Raw genomic sequence first — 14204 nt, 5'->3', positions numbered from 1 at the left:
CTCGAGAAGAGAGTACTCAGGATGATATTAGCTTTCAACATGCCCCGAATTACCGAATACAAAGACAAACTTGATAAGGCTTTAGGCCTTTGTCTGGAAGATCACGAACGGCGACAGTCCGCAGATGGTATGACATAGCGTATAGCAACGCCCACTACATGACACTGACTCCAACGATGAACAGAGGCCTTGAAGAGTGAGCTTCAAAAGCCCAGAGAGAAATGCAACTTCTCGGTCAACAACATACGCGAGCAGGAGGAAATCAAGTGCAAGTCTCCCTCCTTCTGTCGACGTACTTTATACATACCGAGACTAACTTTACCCTAGCACTGAGAGATTGTGAAAGGCTGATCAACCTGATCCATAATGCCCAGCTGGCGATGACAGGGATCAAGAAAGCCGTCAGGACGAAAGCCAGGGGCAGCGAGTTCCTAAGGTCTGGGCCGTGGTGCGAGCTAAAACATTATCTCGGCCGTTGGCATTCCTACCGTCAAGCTGCGAACTTTATTGTTTGTGCAGCAGCAGCCTGGCCGCTACTATTTCAGGACTTCAAGATCACCTCACTACCGTCTAGTACTCGCATATCCAAGCCCATTGTACAGTCGGACCTGACAGCTGTTGCTATTGTTCAACACATGGAGGCTTTTGAGAAAGTAAAGATGCCAGAGCTTATGCAGGATGCAGAGGATCTCCGCAGGATGGGTCTGGATAAGGCTATCCAAATTCAACTCTTGAAGAGAACTTTCAGGCCAATCGTACACGCAGAAGTCCTCATTCATCACTACCTCACCAAGAACGGAATCACAAGGCCAAATAGATTTTGGCGGCAATGGCAATACATCGGCGCCAGCAAGCCAACTTGTCGCTTATGCCACTATTACTTCAGCTCGCACTCACAGAGCCAGATACAAGTTCGGCCGTCACATCTGAATCTGTACCCAAATTGGCGTTTACCGGAAATCTCTGACGAGGACGATGCGGAAGCTCGAGAAGCTCACAGGAAGCTCTTGAAGAGCATCGCTGAAAAAGTGCGCAATGACGCGAAGCGAACTTTGCAGCAGAGGACCACCAAAAGCAAGCAACATGACTCAAATACCTACTCTGCTACACCGAGATACCTTGTGAAGAGATCAGAGTCAACAGATTCTGATGGTCCCGCCTATTGCGAGGTTGATCGCTGCAGTCGGTGAGGGGGTCAGCCTGTGGTCGCCTTGAGATGGAGTCTCTTGTACTGCTCAGTCATTAAATACACAATAAACTCAGCGGCTACGCAGAAATCTTCCTTTGTCATCATACTTTCTTGGCATACACGTATTAAGGATGTGGCCCTATCTTCACCTAAATCCTTAACAAGTGCAATGTTTATCGTTTTTGTTGGCATGATTCTTAGTCTCGACTCGGTCGTACTTGTTAATACCATTCCTTGTTAGCTCCATTATGATCGTCATCTTTATCTTCATACTTATCTCTATTATTACAGTCGCTAGGCTTATCCTTATCTTCCTTATGTCCTTTATCCACATTCCAGTTAGACTTCACAGCCTCGCGTTGTAGAAGAGCAACCAGATATAGTATATGACACATCATGATGGTTTCATCGCGTCCGAGTTGTAAGCTGTATATATCTTGCTGCTGATGTGTTTCAAAATGTTGAACTCTAAATACATAACAAATGAACCTTTTCTATACATCAACATATCTTTTCAGGCAGTTCTCAACTTTGAATTCGTGGGGTCAAAAGTCATCTTTCTAGTAGGTATTCAACCAGCATCGAGATCAGTATGAAGTCTTGGCCAAGGTGAACGTGGCTCGATCAACCATGAGGCCGACACCACGGAGTATATCTCGAAGCCGGGCTTCTACGGCAGCTGGACTCCGGGGTACTGTATCGTGCCATTGGCCCACAAATAGTCTTCGTTCCAAGCTGGTTTGGGCTTTTTTACCGTGGCCGCAATGATGCCAAGCGGTCGGCCATGAATTAAGCGAGGTCATCCTGTATGCTGCAGCCATGGGGAGAAATTTGTGGTAAGAATATGGAGATTCTGATGGGTGCAGAAGTGGAAATGCGGCGCATTTCTTGTCTACATGCTTGATTAGGACAGGTACGCCTTAATAAACGCAGCTGGTCATTAGAGTGAAAATCCAAATATCTGACTCAGTCTAACTCTTATTACTTCTCTCAATTATCTGTAAATTGTGATAACGTACATGATAAGCATGTGCACCAAACAAGTATGTGCACCAACAAATCTTAACCTTCAAAATAGAAATGATCACAAAAACACGACAAATCATCCGATCAATTGAAACTAATCGCCAGACTCTTCATCAGATATCGAAACAACTATCTGACATGTTCTTGTATTATGTCCTATCTTGCCACATGCTCCACAACGCCTTTCTTTCCCTCGCGCTGACCCTTCCCGACCACAACTTTTCGACGATTCAGCCACTACCTGCGTATCGATATCCATCTGATTAATTACTTGCCTTCCTTCCTTTATTTTCATTGCTCCTCCTTTCTATAGTCAGGTTCTTTTTGCCCTCCGCCGCCGGCTTAGTATCTCATTCGCCCGTTCAAGATCTTGGACCTCAATAACCTTTAATAAGCTAATCTCATGCATGACCGCCTTGGTCCCCTTGGAAAGAGACTTCAATGCTTCCAGAACTGACTCTGGTGAGCTGCTGTGATGCCTTCTGATCCGTTTTGCGAGATACTCCGATTGCGACCCTGCCTCAAGCACCGTCTTTGGCGTCTTTGAGACCCATGGGGTAGAGGGGCCAGTCTCCTCCTCAACTTGCGTTGGAGTCCGTAGCTGCACATCAAGTTTCGAGACCACATGTTCCGGGTCAAGTGGAACAAGCCCGGCACCTCTAAAAGCTGCTTTGATATTTTCCTCTGTCATAGTGGCCTCAAATGCGGCATAAAAAGCCGGAAAGAACTCGGTTTTGGAAATGTGGGTTATAGAGCATCGGATCAGATGTTCAATTTCCCGGCCATATGCCTGCTTAAGCATGGAAAAGCACCCGACATCAAGAGGCTGTAGCAAATGAGACGAATGAGGCGGCATACAAAGCGTGATGATCTTGTTCTCCTTACAATATCTCTCAAAGTCGACCGAGTGGTGGCTTTCGTGGCCATCAAGGACCAGAAGACGATAGCGACTATTGGATCGCTTGGCTGTAGACCGATCAAAGTGCTTTAGCCAGTCGAGGCCCATCTCATTATCAGTCCAGCCATTTTGGGATGTTGCAATAGCCCAATCGCCTGGGAGGTTGTTTTCTCGGTACCAGTTGGCGAGGTGATACTGGCCCGCACCTATAATGAACGGCGGCATCGCTCGACCTTCCGCATTGATCGCCTGGATGACAGTAATCCATTCCCGATTTCCAGGCTGCACTGATTTCGGCTTTCCACGCCTTCCTGCACCTGTGACGACCATTCCACTTGCAATGACGCCCATCATGAAGCCGGTCTCGTCAAAGTTCCAGATGTCATCCGATCAGATGCCGTACTTAGCGATTGTGTTCTCCACGAGCCTGAACCAGTTGCGAATAATAGTCGGATCTTCGCATTTGGGTCTCTGGTAGTCGTACTTACGAAAAAAACGCGTTTTGAGCTCTTTGTGTCGCTTGACGAAGTTCATAGCCCAACGCTTGCCGACGGGTGACGCGTCACGGTCGGCGAGCAGTCGGTTGGCCATCTCTTCCACACCACGTAGTCGTGGGGGAAATCCGCGCGAATCTAGGTCGAGAATGAACTTGATTATGATCTGTTCCTCCAGATCAGTTAGTTTGCGTGATTTCGGGATCCAGTCACGTCGCGATTGGATCCCATTTTGTCGGCGACGCAACGCCCAATAGTTAACTTGGTATAACCTAGCAGCGCCTCGGAGACCTAATTTTGGGTTGTTTCGAAGCGCTTGAAGCGCAAGAAGGATTTGAAATTCAGAATAGAGTTGAGGCATGGTCATTGGCTGAGCATTAATTGATTAAACTGGCATTGGTGATGGCTGAGGGATTTTTGGTGCACATACTTGTTTGGTGCACATGCTTATCATGTATGTTAGTTAATATCTTTTTATATGTGAATTAGGCGTGCAGTAGCATCTTCCTTGTCCTCTTCCTTCCCTATACAGTTCCTCTTTCTAGCCTGGCTTTCTGTTGCCTATCTATTGACAATCGCATTATAGATGCATTCCTTGTAGCCTTTAAGAGTTATGTAGGGCTTCTAGTTAGAGCATAGTGTTTTAAGCTGCAAAATAAAGCTATTCGCAAGTGCTACGTCAAGAAGGAACTCCTAAGGCAGCGCCTGCCAAGGGCCACGGCGAAATCGGTGCTTGTACATTATATATAACTGTAACTAATCGCCGCGGTCAAAGTGGTTCATTTCGTTATTATACTTAGCAGTAACTGTTGGTATTGGAATGATTTTAAAGGTATTACTACTCAAGATTTCCCTTATTGCTTGTAATTATGCTTCCTTATTAGCCAGTTTCTTCCTCTTCTTCTCCATGTATTCCTTATTAGCACTGCTGTGTATAGTTAAGAGGAAAAGCATGAGGCTATTATCTTTGTAAGCGATTTAAGAGACCTAAGAAAGAGAGAGAGAGACTTATTAGTAAGGGAAATATATAGAAATATGTTAAAACTACTTACAAGGCTATCTATTATAAAGATAACTCTTACCTTATTATACTGAAAAGTAGCGCTATTGCCGGACTTATCACTCTCTTGTGCCTTCTTCAGCACCTTACTAATGCCGCAATTTAGGCGCGCTGTGCCTGTGGCTCCGTAGCCGGCTTCTTGAAGGGCACGGAAGAGATTTGGCGAGGAGAAGAGGCTATCTGTGAAGACGTGATATGTCTGCTTTGGCAGCAAATTACATAGGTGTATAATGACCCTCTGTGTATTACTGAGAGCCACCGTAGTCTTCAACTTTCCCCTTTCCCCCTTCTCATGCGGCAAGGGCAGCTTGACGATGACTGCTGTGTATGGTGATGCCTTCACATGCCAAAGCCACCGCAGAAAGAAGCCGTGTTGCGCAACAACCCAAATCTTGAACCCTACCGGCGTAGGTTTGTTCTTGACGATCGTTGTCTCTTTGGATCTGCCTTTAAAAGGGACCATACACTCATCTATAGTGATATTAGTCCCAGGAAAAAAGAGCTCTGATGACATTTCTTGTATGTGGTTAGACCACGGCTCGGCATCTTGGAATACCTTAGGGAGATCGCTCTCATCACTCACATCGAGCTGGGTGTGGTCGAAGGTGCGGATGAACTGTGTGATAAGAAGGAACTTATTTAATGGTATGAATTTGATGATTGGGTGTAAAGGGGACTGATTTCCTAGGCTAGGAGACTTCTAGTGACTTTCAACTGATGTTTCCCTATGAATTCCTAAACAAATTATTATACCGAGCTATATGTATGCTGTTGCGGTGGAGATGCCCTCCTATTTGAGTATCCTTGACCCTTCGGTTATGGTGTTCCAGTTGTCGATAACGCCATTTTAATGAGATAAGCAACCTAGGCGTTAGTGTATTTAATCCAGCTTTGTATAAGGGAAATATGTATAAAAGCTGGAATAATTCGAGTGGTGTTGGCGGCAGTATATTGGTGCAAAAGCCACTATTTTCTATGTTGAAAGGAGTGAGGCTATCGCCAGCTTCTTAGGCCGGACAAATAGGTAGCTCGGTGGGTCATCAGCTGCACGCTGTGAGTGCGTGTGAAAGCTGTGATCATCAAGGTCATAGCTATCTTGTGCTTCATCTAGGGTAGCTTGGGAAGTTATTGTTTTAATGGAGACTGATTTAAGCTGATTTGTATGGTGTTTTAAAGAAAATGCGTCTCGAGATGAACTTCTCGTACCTCGCATGTACTAATGTGATTACCTAAAGTATGAGGTGCTCGTGACATCCTGAAGGGCTGTGGCACTCAAAGAGATTTCGCCCGCTTTATTTTAAAGCAGTTGACACACACAAATATAGAAACAAAGAGGCAGAGGTGTTCTTGCCTTGAGTCAAAACAATCATTCATAGAAGTATAGCTGCAGATTGGATGGTCAACAGCTTGTAATACGAATGTAACAACACTAAGGAATAAAAACCTTTTGGAGCACCGTTTGAGAATTGCACCTCGTTTTCCGTCTTTGATCGGGCATAAAATTCCAACATGTAATTGCAAAAAGATATTTCATTACGTTCAAAATACTTTACAGCTTCCTCTATCGAATGATATAGCTTTTAGCTCGATAAGAGCTGTGGTAGACTTTTCGCGTAATTAAACATGTGATGTCCAATGCTCTCAAAATTTCGCCAAGTTTCTCACGACACAGATCAACCCACGTCGCACTTGCACCACTGATCTAGGCTTGCCGCGAACCCGGTCCGCCTCATGCCAGGGGGTTTGGAGAGGATTGTGCTAGATGGATTGCCCGACTTGGTTCGGGTTCTATGCATGATCGCCAGTAGCACAGGGAAGATCCTTGGATGAAACCAATCGAGAAGTTTGCCTATAAGGCTGCAGCCTAATATAGATTATTTGAGAGTCCGGTACCAAAGTCACACAAATCCTCCGTATTCATCTTCACACTTTCTTCCAGAGTTGTCCAGCCCTTGTAGCCCATCTCTTTCAAATACCCCTCAGCCTTAGGAGCCAATACAATCTCGCTCCGGTCCAACCCAGCCTCAGCAATATCAGGAGAGAACTCCTTCTCAGGGTAAATGTCTCTCATGACTGTTTGAATCATGTGCCAAGTATATGGCCCTGCATAAGCAAAGATTCGCTCATCGCATATGTCAGGGTGAAGAAGAGCCGCCAGATGAAGGCGCCCAGTGTCTTTCACGTCGACGTAGAAGTCTAATGCGGAAATTGTTTTAGTATGTATATAACCATTAGTGACGAAATATCTACTTACACTGATGAGCCGCATTAACCGGCTCGTGATTGCCCCTGAATAAAGCCTCGATGAGGCCGGAAGTTGATGGGTGCCCCTGGTTGTCCAGGTCGAGGCTTTCGCCTATGTTCATGCTTGGAAGAACTGCGTATATGAGCCTTCGTTAGCTTCAGAAGCCTCAAACCACCACTACCAGTGAATTACCACGATGTACTTACCTGTATTGAGAACAAAGTCAGGCTTGTTTTCGTGATACCACTTCCACAGTTCTCTCTCAGTTTGTGCTTTGCTCGCCGCGTAGACTGCAAACCCCCTGTCTGGAAGATACGGAGGCGGGGCCCAGGCTTCTTCAATCGCCTCTTCGTTCCAGGTGTCGTTTGAGATTTTCGGCCAATTCCCGTGTTTCGGAGTCGTTGCAGCAGCGCAAGATGATGTGTACACAAATCTCCTAATATCCCGATTCTGCGCTGCTGAACGAAGGAGATTCAAGCCCATGGCAATGGTTGGAGGGATAACTTGATCTGGGCGTGAATCAAACGTGATATCCGATGCGGCATGAACAACGCCCGAAACTCCTGTTGAAGATCATGAGCTGAGTACGGTACGAAATACTTCCAGAATGCACCTTTCAGAACAACAGCAAAGGCATTAGCCTCTACAATGTTGGGCACAGTATAGAGTTGAAACCTGTTTGGGCCATGCTTCTTCTCAAACAGCGAAGCTATCCACGAAGTTTTGGCAGCGTCCCTAGTAATGCCTCGGACGTTGTAACCTCCGGAAAGGAGCTGATCTGCGATATGGCTTCCAACGAACCCGCTTACACCTGTCACTAAGACGGTGGTCCCGGCATCGAGGTCTGGCTCATAAGGAAAGAACATTGGGGGCATTGGTGCAACGCTTCGGCGTTTGTTGGGCTGGAATTCAATCTTGTGGTTTTGATATCTGGTTCTGAAGCGTGGGAAGCGCGTCTATATATACCTTAAGCCAAGAAAGACGTCATATGGCTGTATAAGAATAACCCTGTTGCTTTTCATTTAAATCGCGTAGAATCTCCAGGCTGCGTCTTGAACATACGAATAGCCCCTGTCGCGTGGAGAATGTTGCTCTTGAAGTGACCAATGACATCCCTCCAACGCAGGCAAACATCTATAGCAACAGTTATTAAAATCTTAGAATATGTCTTATTATGCATCTTGATTACAAAGCGTCGATTTCTAACGGCGTAGGCCTATTCAGTAATGCACAATGGAAGTGCGCCGTATTTCTACTTCTATACTAACTAACGTATGTGATAAGCTTCTTTAATATTCGGGAGAGAGAGTATGGCTAGATCAAACCCGAGAACACGGTTAACATTGATAAAGGCAGTATAATAGCCAGATTTAGCAAGTATCTATAGTTCTAGCCATAAATTCAGCTAATCTATTATAAGTCTAGGCTTAGATCTTTTAGTTGTTAGCAGTAGTAATCCTAGGAAGAAGGCTTTCCTCAAAGGCTCCTAGTCCTGCACTTAGACTAGCTTTCTTAAAGCCATAACTGCAATTAGCTATCTTCTAAAACCGGGGATTATCTTTAAAAGCAAAGAACTTTAATAATAGTAGCTTAGTAATAAGCTTAAGGAGGCAGCCGATTAGTATTATATTATATCTAATAACAGCTAAATAACTTATAAAGATTTTAATATAACGTGGTTGATAAGCGAATGCACCATCCAAGCGAGTGCACCAAAAATCCCAGCCTTTAACTTTCAAATCCATTTAAAAACACCACAAACCATTTAATTAATTAAATCTACTTACTATACTCTTCCCCAGATGTCTCAATTACTACCTGACAGGTCCTTGCATTATGCCCGGCCTTGCCGCATACACCACAACGCCGACCACCCGGTCGCTCTGACCTTCATCGACCACCACTTCTCGATGATTCGGCCACTATCTGCGCATCAACATCCATCTGATCAATTACTTGCGATGCATCCTGTACAGTCATTGCCCCTCCTTTCTGTAGTCTAGTCCTTTTTGCCCTCCGGCGCCGGCTTAGTATCTCATTTGCATCTCGAAGATTTCGGACCTCATTCCTCAATAAGACAACCTCATGCATAACTGCCCTTGTTGCTTTAGTATTTGACTTTAAGGCTTCTATTATTGACTCTGGGGAGCTGCCTTTATGTCTTCTGATTCGTTTTTCGAGGTATTCAGACTGAGATTGAGCCTCAATTGCTGTCTTTGGGGTCTTTGAAACCCATGGGGTTAATGGTTGGCTGGCCTCCCCAGGAGGCGTTGGGGTTCGTAGCTGCACATCAAGCTTTGAGATCACGGCTTCTGGGTCAAGAGGAGCAAGTCCAGCTCCTCTAAAACCCCCTCGGATATTGCTTTCAGTAAAAGTGGCTTTAAATGCGGCATAAAAGGCTGGAAAGAACTCAGTCTTAGAAATATGGGTTATAGAGCATCTGATCAGATGCTCTATTTCTCGACCATAAGCCTTTTTCAGCACTGCAAAACACCCAACATCAAGAGGCTGGAGTAGGTGGGATGCATGAGCTGGCATACAAAGCGTGATAATCTTGTTATCCTTACAATATTTCTCAAAGTCGGTAGAGTGGTGGCTTTCATGACCATCAAGGATCAGAAGACGATATCGAGCATTTGATCGTTTAGTTGTAGATCGGTCAAAGTGCTTTAGCCACTCAAGACCCAGCTCATTATTTGTCCACCCATTTTGGCTTGTTGCAATAACCCAATCGCCCGGGAGGTTGATTTCTTGGTACCAGTTGGCAAGGTGATATTGGCCCGCACCAATGATGAACGGCGCGATCGATTGACCTTCCGCATTAATCGCCTGAATTACTGTAATCCATTCCCGGTTTCCAGGCTGCACTGATTTTGGTCTTCCTTGCCTTTCTGAGCCTGTAGCTGCCATTCCGGCCATTATAAGGCCCATCATAAAGCCAGTCTCATCAAAGTTCCAGATATCATCCGATCGGATACCATACTTCGCGATTGTGTTCTGTACAAGCCTGAACCAGCCACGAATAATAGTCGGATCTTCGCATTTAGCTCTCTGATAGCCACATCTCCGAAATAAACGCGTCTTTAGCTCTGGTTGTCGCTTTACGAAGTTATGAGCCCAACGTTTGCCGACAGGTGATGCGTCGCGGTCGGCAAGAAGAGAATTAGCCATTTCTTCTACAAAACGCAGTCGCGCAGGAAATCCTCGCGAATCCAGATCAAGGAGGAATTGAACTATTATCTGTTCCTCTAGATCAGATAGTTTCCGGGAGTTCGGGATACAATCGCGTCGCGATTGAATGCCATTTTGACGGCGACGTAGCTTCCAATAGTTAACCTTATAGATACTTGAAGCGCGTCGGAGACTTAATTTGGGGTTATTTTGAAGGGCTTGAAGTGCAAGAAGGATTCTAGCCTCATCTAAAGGTTGTGACATCTTTGGTGGTTGAGAAGTATCTGATTAGATGAAAATGTTGTAGGATGAGGGATTTTTGGTGCACTCGCTTGGATGGTGCATTCGCTTATCAACCACGTTATAGTAAAACCTAATATAAAGCTTAATTAAAGTATTTAATAATATATTTTTATATATTTATCTAGTATTTTCTAATCTTAAAATCTAGCTTAATTAGCTAGGCGCCTATGGAGAAGGCTAACTCAGCCATATTAACCTCCCTAAGAGCCTTAAGGGTCTATATTCCTTAATTATCGTGTGACGGTTATGGGTTTCAAACAGGGAAACTAGTCCGTACTAGGTTTATGTTTGCAGATTGCGTAGGGCGTTAAACTGGGCGAATTGGTTGTCACGTTTGTTAATGATCAAGTAATGCTTGTTAGGCTTATTGATGTAAAGAAGTCTTATTGATAGCTGGTGAGCTAAATCTATGAAAGTGCTAATGAATGTGGTCTATATACTAGAAGTGATCTGAGAGGATCACTGAGGCAGTTGGATCACGGTAGTTCCTGGAGCGTCGTGATCCTGTCTGTGAGGTGATCTAGCTCTGATTGGCCCGTAACCGTTGAGGGGCTGGTGCCTTGCATGAGTTTTTGTGGGGTACACGTGACGTAACCGCTAGGGTCGTTACATATCGCCTGTATTAAATCTAGTAAGAAGAGTCAGGATATTATTTAACATATTTTCTAAGAGGTTACATTTATAATATATCCTTTAAGTATCCCTAAGCTAGGAAATATAATAGCCTTAGAAAAGGTTAAAGGCTATAATTATTATTTTTACAACAGCTGCCAAACTCTAAATATATTATTACACCAGACTTTAGGTCTTTATAATTACGCAGAGAGAATTGCTTCCCTATGCAAAGGTTTCATTGCAGTCCAAGCTCCTATTACTGCCCTAAAACAGTCTGTTGTCAGTTTCACCCACCAAAGCGACAGCGAGCTCGTGTATTATAGCAGTAGGGTGGTGATGAATACACAGCGTTCCATGGTGATTATGATAAGGAACTAACTCAGTGAGGAACAAGCGCGACCCGAGAGATAAGATTAGACCACTTTCGATTGTTCCGTACTGTGGAGTTGTTAGCGCTTCGGAACAATTCCGCTCTGGCTATCGCTGCTCACCCTGTTGTGTCGCAAATGTCAACCTTGGCAAATTTGTGGTCGTTGGAAAAGGTTGATCCACTTCATGGACCATGTGTCTTATGCTGTTCGGTTTACGATTGTTGCGAAATGGGAGGCGGTTTCTAATGAGCCTGGTGGTGATTTCAGTCAAGAATCGAAATGCGTATTGGACTGGTTCGTTGACAAGAGTGGATAGGAGTGGATAGAACTATTAGCGTACTAACAGTTTGGAAGGCTGTAGTGGGGGGATGCAGATAATAATCTAACTTGCCCGAGAAACGGTTCAGCCAGCCAAAGTTTCGGTGGTCGCTGGCGCCAAACCTGTTTGGTTAGTGCTACTCGACCCTTACTTGCCTGAGTAACGCATCATGTTGTAAGTCCCATAAGTTCTCGAAAACCAGGCTGTCTACACCCATTTTTAGAGCCTGTCTTGATAATTATGACAGCTCTTTTGTTGTCAAATCTGACCTTTATTTGGCGCATACGAACCCTTTCTTTTGAGCCAAAAAGCTCGCCACTCTCATTGTTGGACCTTTCCTTCTGACTCAAATAAAAATCTCGGAACGTCTATATCTAGCTTCCTGCATCACTATGACACTTTATTAAATTCAAAGGATTTCATTAGGTCTATCATGTCCAGGTCCCGCCATTGCCAAAGAAAGGAATAAGCAGTCAACTCACTTCCATCATATCAATTTCAGGTGATGCACAAAATGTTCAACCCGTCAATTGACTCATGAATTCACAGTATACCTCCCACCACACTTCAAGTACACCTGCCATGACTAGAATTGGATTGTTTAGCATGATACAAACGTCTTTTACATGACTCAAGCTCGTTTGCTGAGCTAAACATGTTCCACTTCTTTATCGACCTCGAGCTTATCAATAGACACTTAGATATATTCCCTGAACCTTCTTGGATGTAGATATCGATGACGCCTGGCTTGACGAGTTCCGCCCGCGGATCGACATTCGATATTGCAGTGAGCATGCAGTAGTCTCAGTCGGATCCTTGCTAGATACAGGGGCAATACACCTTCGACTCTCTCACCTCAATCAGGAGTGCTGTAATCAAATTCCGAAATGCTTTGGGGTGTAAGCAAAGGTGTTTGGCCAGAAGGTCTCTGGTAACGGGGATCCTCGATATACGATAACCAATAGCTCAGTGAACAGTTCATGTCTGATGGCAAGCTACCGCTCGGGAGACCTTGAATCCTGAGGATTTGACCATCTGGATGACCACGCACCAGTATCCTGTGAACGGTGGTAGATATCTCTTCCAACTCCTTCCTCCAATCTGCATAGCAGCATTCAACATCCTGAACAAACTGATTGAAGTGTTTCAAGTCGATTTTGGTGATGCTGTAGTTCTTTAGTAACTAGATAGCAAGGGTAAGGTTTAAATCTGAAACGTACTCATCATTCGTCAACTGAAATCCAGGGACTAGCATCGCCCCCCAGCCCATTTCCTTCACCAATGCCAGTAACAGTCGTCCCGCGTGAATCCAACTTTCTATCTGCTTCTTCTTTCTGTCCTGCGGGTTAAACTTGTAATGTGTATCAAGAGCGTATAACTCCCGTGTCATTTCATCAATAATCAGGTCTCTGAGAGGCCCGTGGGATTGCCCATCTTGTCCCGCATCAAGTTGCATCCATGCACTTATTGCACTCGAGACATGTCGAGTGCCGTAGCTCGCGATACGTTTCTCAAATTCTTCAGCTAGCGCAACCATATGGCCACGACTCAGGAAGTTGCGTGAGTCCAGCCGACCCTGGTCACATTGCATAGCGCTGTGAATAGTTTCCAGATCCCATACAAGTGGTTTCTGGGCCCTGAATGGGCTGCCATAATCAATCCCGCTGGGTTCTAAACCGCTTATGGCAAGAGACCAATTCCATAGCCTCTGGAATACAGCTGCCCGATCTGGCTGCAAGTTTGTTTTCAATAGGTGTGTGTGATAAGGTTGTAACTCTGGAGCGCATGTTAGGCTGTCATCAATGCTGTATGAATGTAGCTGTTGATATGGAAAGTCTGATGGCAGTTGAGTCGAAGACGCGACGGACGGTTCGTAGACGGTTGGTGAATCTGAATGGCAGAGAGGTGTGAAGACCCAAGTTCCGCAGGCTTGCTCTGAACCCTCAGGGGAAGGCCCAACGGAGAGGTCCTGGTGCTGATGACCTATAGGTAAGGAAGGGTAGCATACCTCTCCCGGACTTCCTGGATCAGATTTAATGGCATGGAGATAAGAACCTTCGCTCTCCATGGCTAATGGCCCCTCGTGGGTAGTCATGCATCTGAGAAGATGCCGTGACAGACTTAATAGCGTCAGAATATAATAGTTGTTATTACATATATATGTGGAATTGGCCATCAGATGGTTTCTCAAGTACCAGGGTTCATGTAGTCAGAGGGCCGCATAGTAAACCTTGTAAACCCAATGTAATAATATTGTCAGGTCATGTATCAGTTGTAGACCTCAAGGTTATGATTACAATTTCCCATCCTAACTGTGAGTGTTTCAGTAGAGCGGATAAGTAATATAACAGCTGCAAGTAATAATCTGTATTCGTGTAATACAGCTAAGATAATACTAACTTCCCACATTGTCACTACGTTGCTAATCTCTTCTGTGTTTTATACACATGTACCCCCCGTATTCCAAACTCTCCCTGTCAAGGTCTCTTGAGCAAAACAGGGGTCCATTCTCT

At 44.9% G+C, this 14204-nt stretch overlaps 3 protein-coding genes across 3 annotated transcripts; 1 reads left to right on the top strand and 2 right to left on the bottom strand.

The window, feature by feature from the left end:
• Nucleotides 1–39: 39 nt before the first annotated feature.
• Nucleotides 40–1190, top strand: FOXG_15529 (uncharacterized protein; the record flags this gene model as incomplete). Its single annotated transcript, XM_018395628.1, has 3 exons — nucleotides 40–127; nucleotides 185–292; nucleotides 328–1190. 3 exons carry the CDS (start codon nucleotides 40–42, stop codon nucleotides 1188–1190), a joined length of 1059 nt encoding a protein of 352 aa, XP_018255817.1.
• A 5341-nt stretch (nucleotides 1191–6531) lies between these two features.
• FOXG_15527 (uncharacterized protein) lies at nucleotides 6532–7933 on the bottom strand (the record flags this gene model as incomplete). Its single annotated transcript, XM_018395627.1, has 4 exons — nucleotides 7526–7933; nucleotides 7119–7475; nucleotides 6922–7044; nucleotides 6532–6863 (listed from the first exon to the last, which is right to left on the bottom strand). Exons 1-4 carry the CDS (start codon nucleotides 7785–7787, stop codon nucleotides 6532–6534), a joined length of 1074 nt encoding a protein of 357 aa, XP_018255816.1. The 5' UTR covers nucleotides 7788–7933.
• A 4614-nt stretch (nucleotides 7934–12547) lies between these two features.
• FOXG_15526 (uncharacterized protein) lies at nucleotides 12548–13228 on the bottom strand (the record flags this gene model as incomplete). Its single annotated transcript, XM_018395626.1, has 2 exons — nucleotides 12548–12857; nucleotides 12912–13228. The coding sequence occupies 2 exons, from the start codon at nucleotides 13226–13228 to the stop codon at nucleotides 12548–12550; spliced, it is 627 nt and encodes a 208-aa protein (XP_018255815.1).
• Nucleotides 13229–14204: the final 976 nt, after the last annotated feature.

The sequence above is a fragment of the Fusarium oxysporum genome, chromosome 15 (genome assembly GCF_000149955.1).
Source record: "Fusarium oxysporum f. sp. lycopersici 4287 chromosome 15, whole genome shotgun sequence".
NCBI lineage: Eukaryota > Fungi > Ascomycota > Sordariomycetes > Hypocreales > Nectriaceae > Fusarium > Fusarium oxysporum.
The sequence above is the reverse complement of the archived record's forward strand: the minus strand, read 5'-3'. Positions and strand labels throughout refer to the sequence as shown.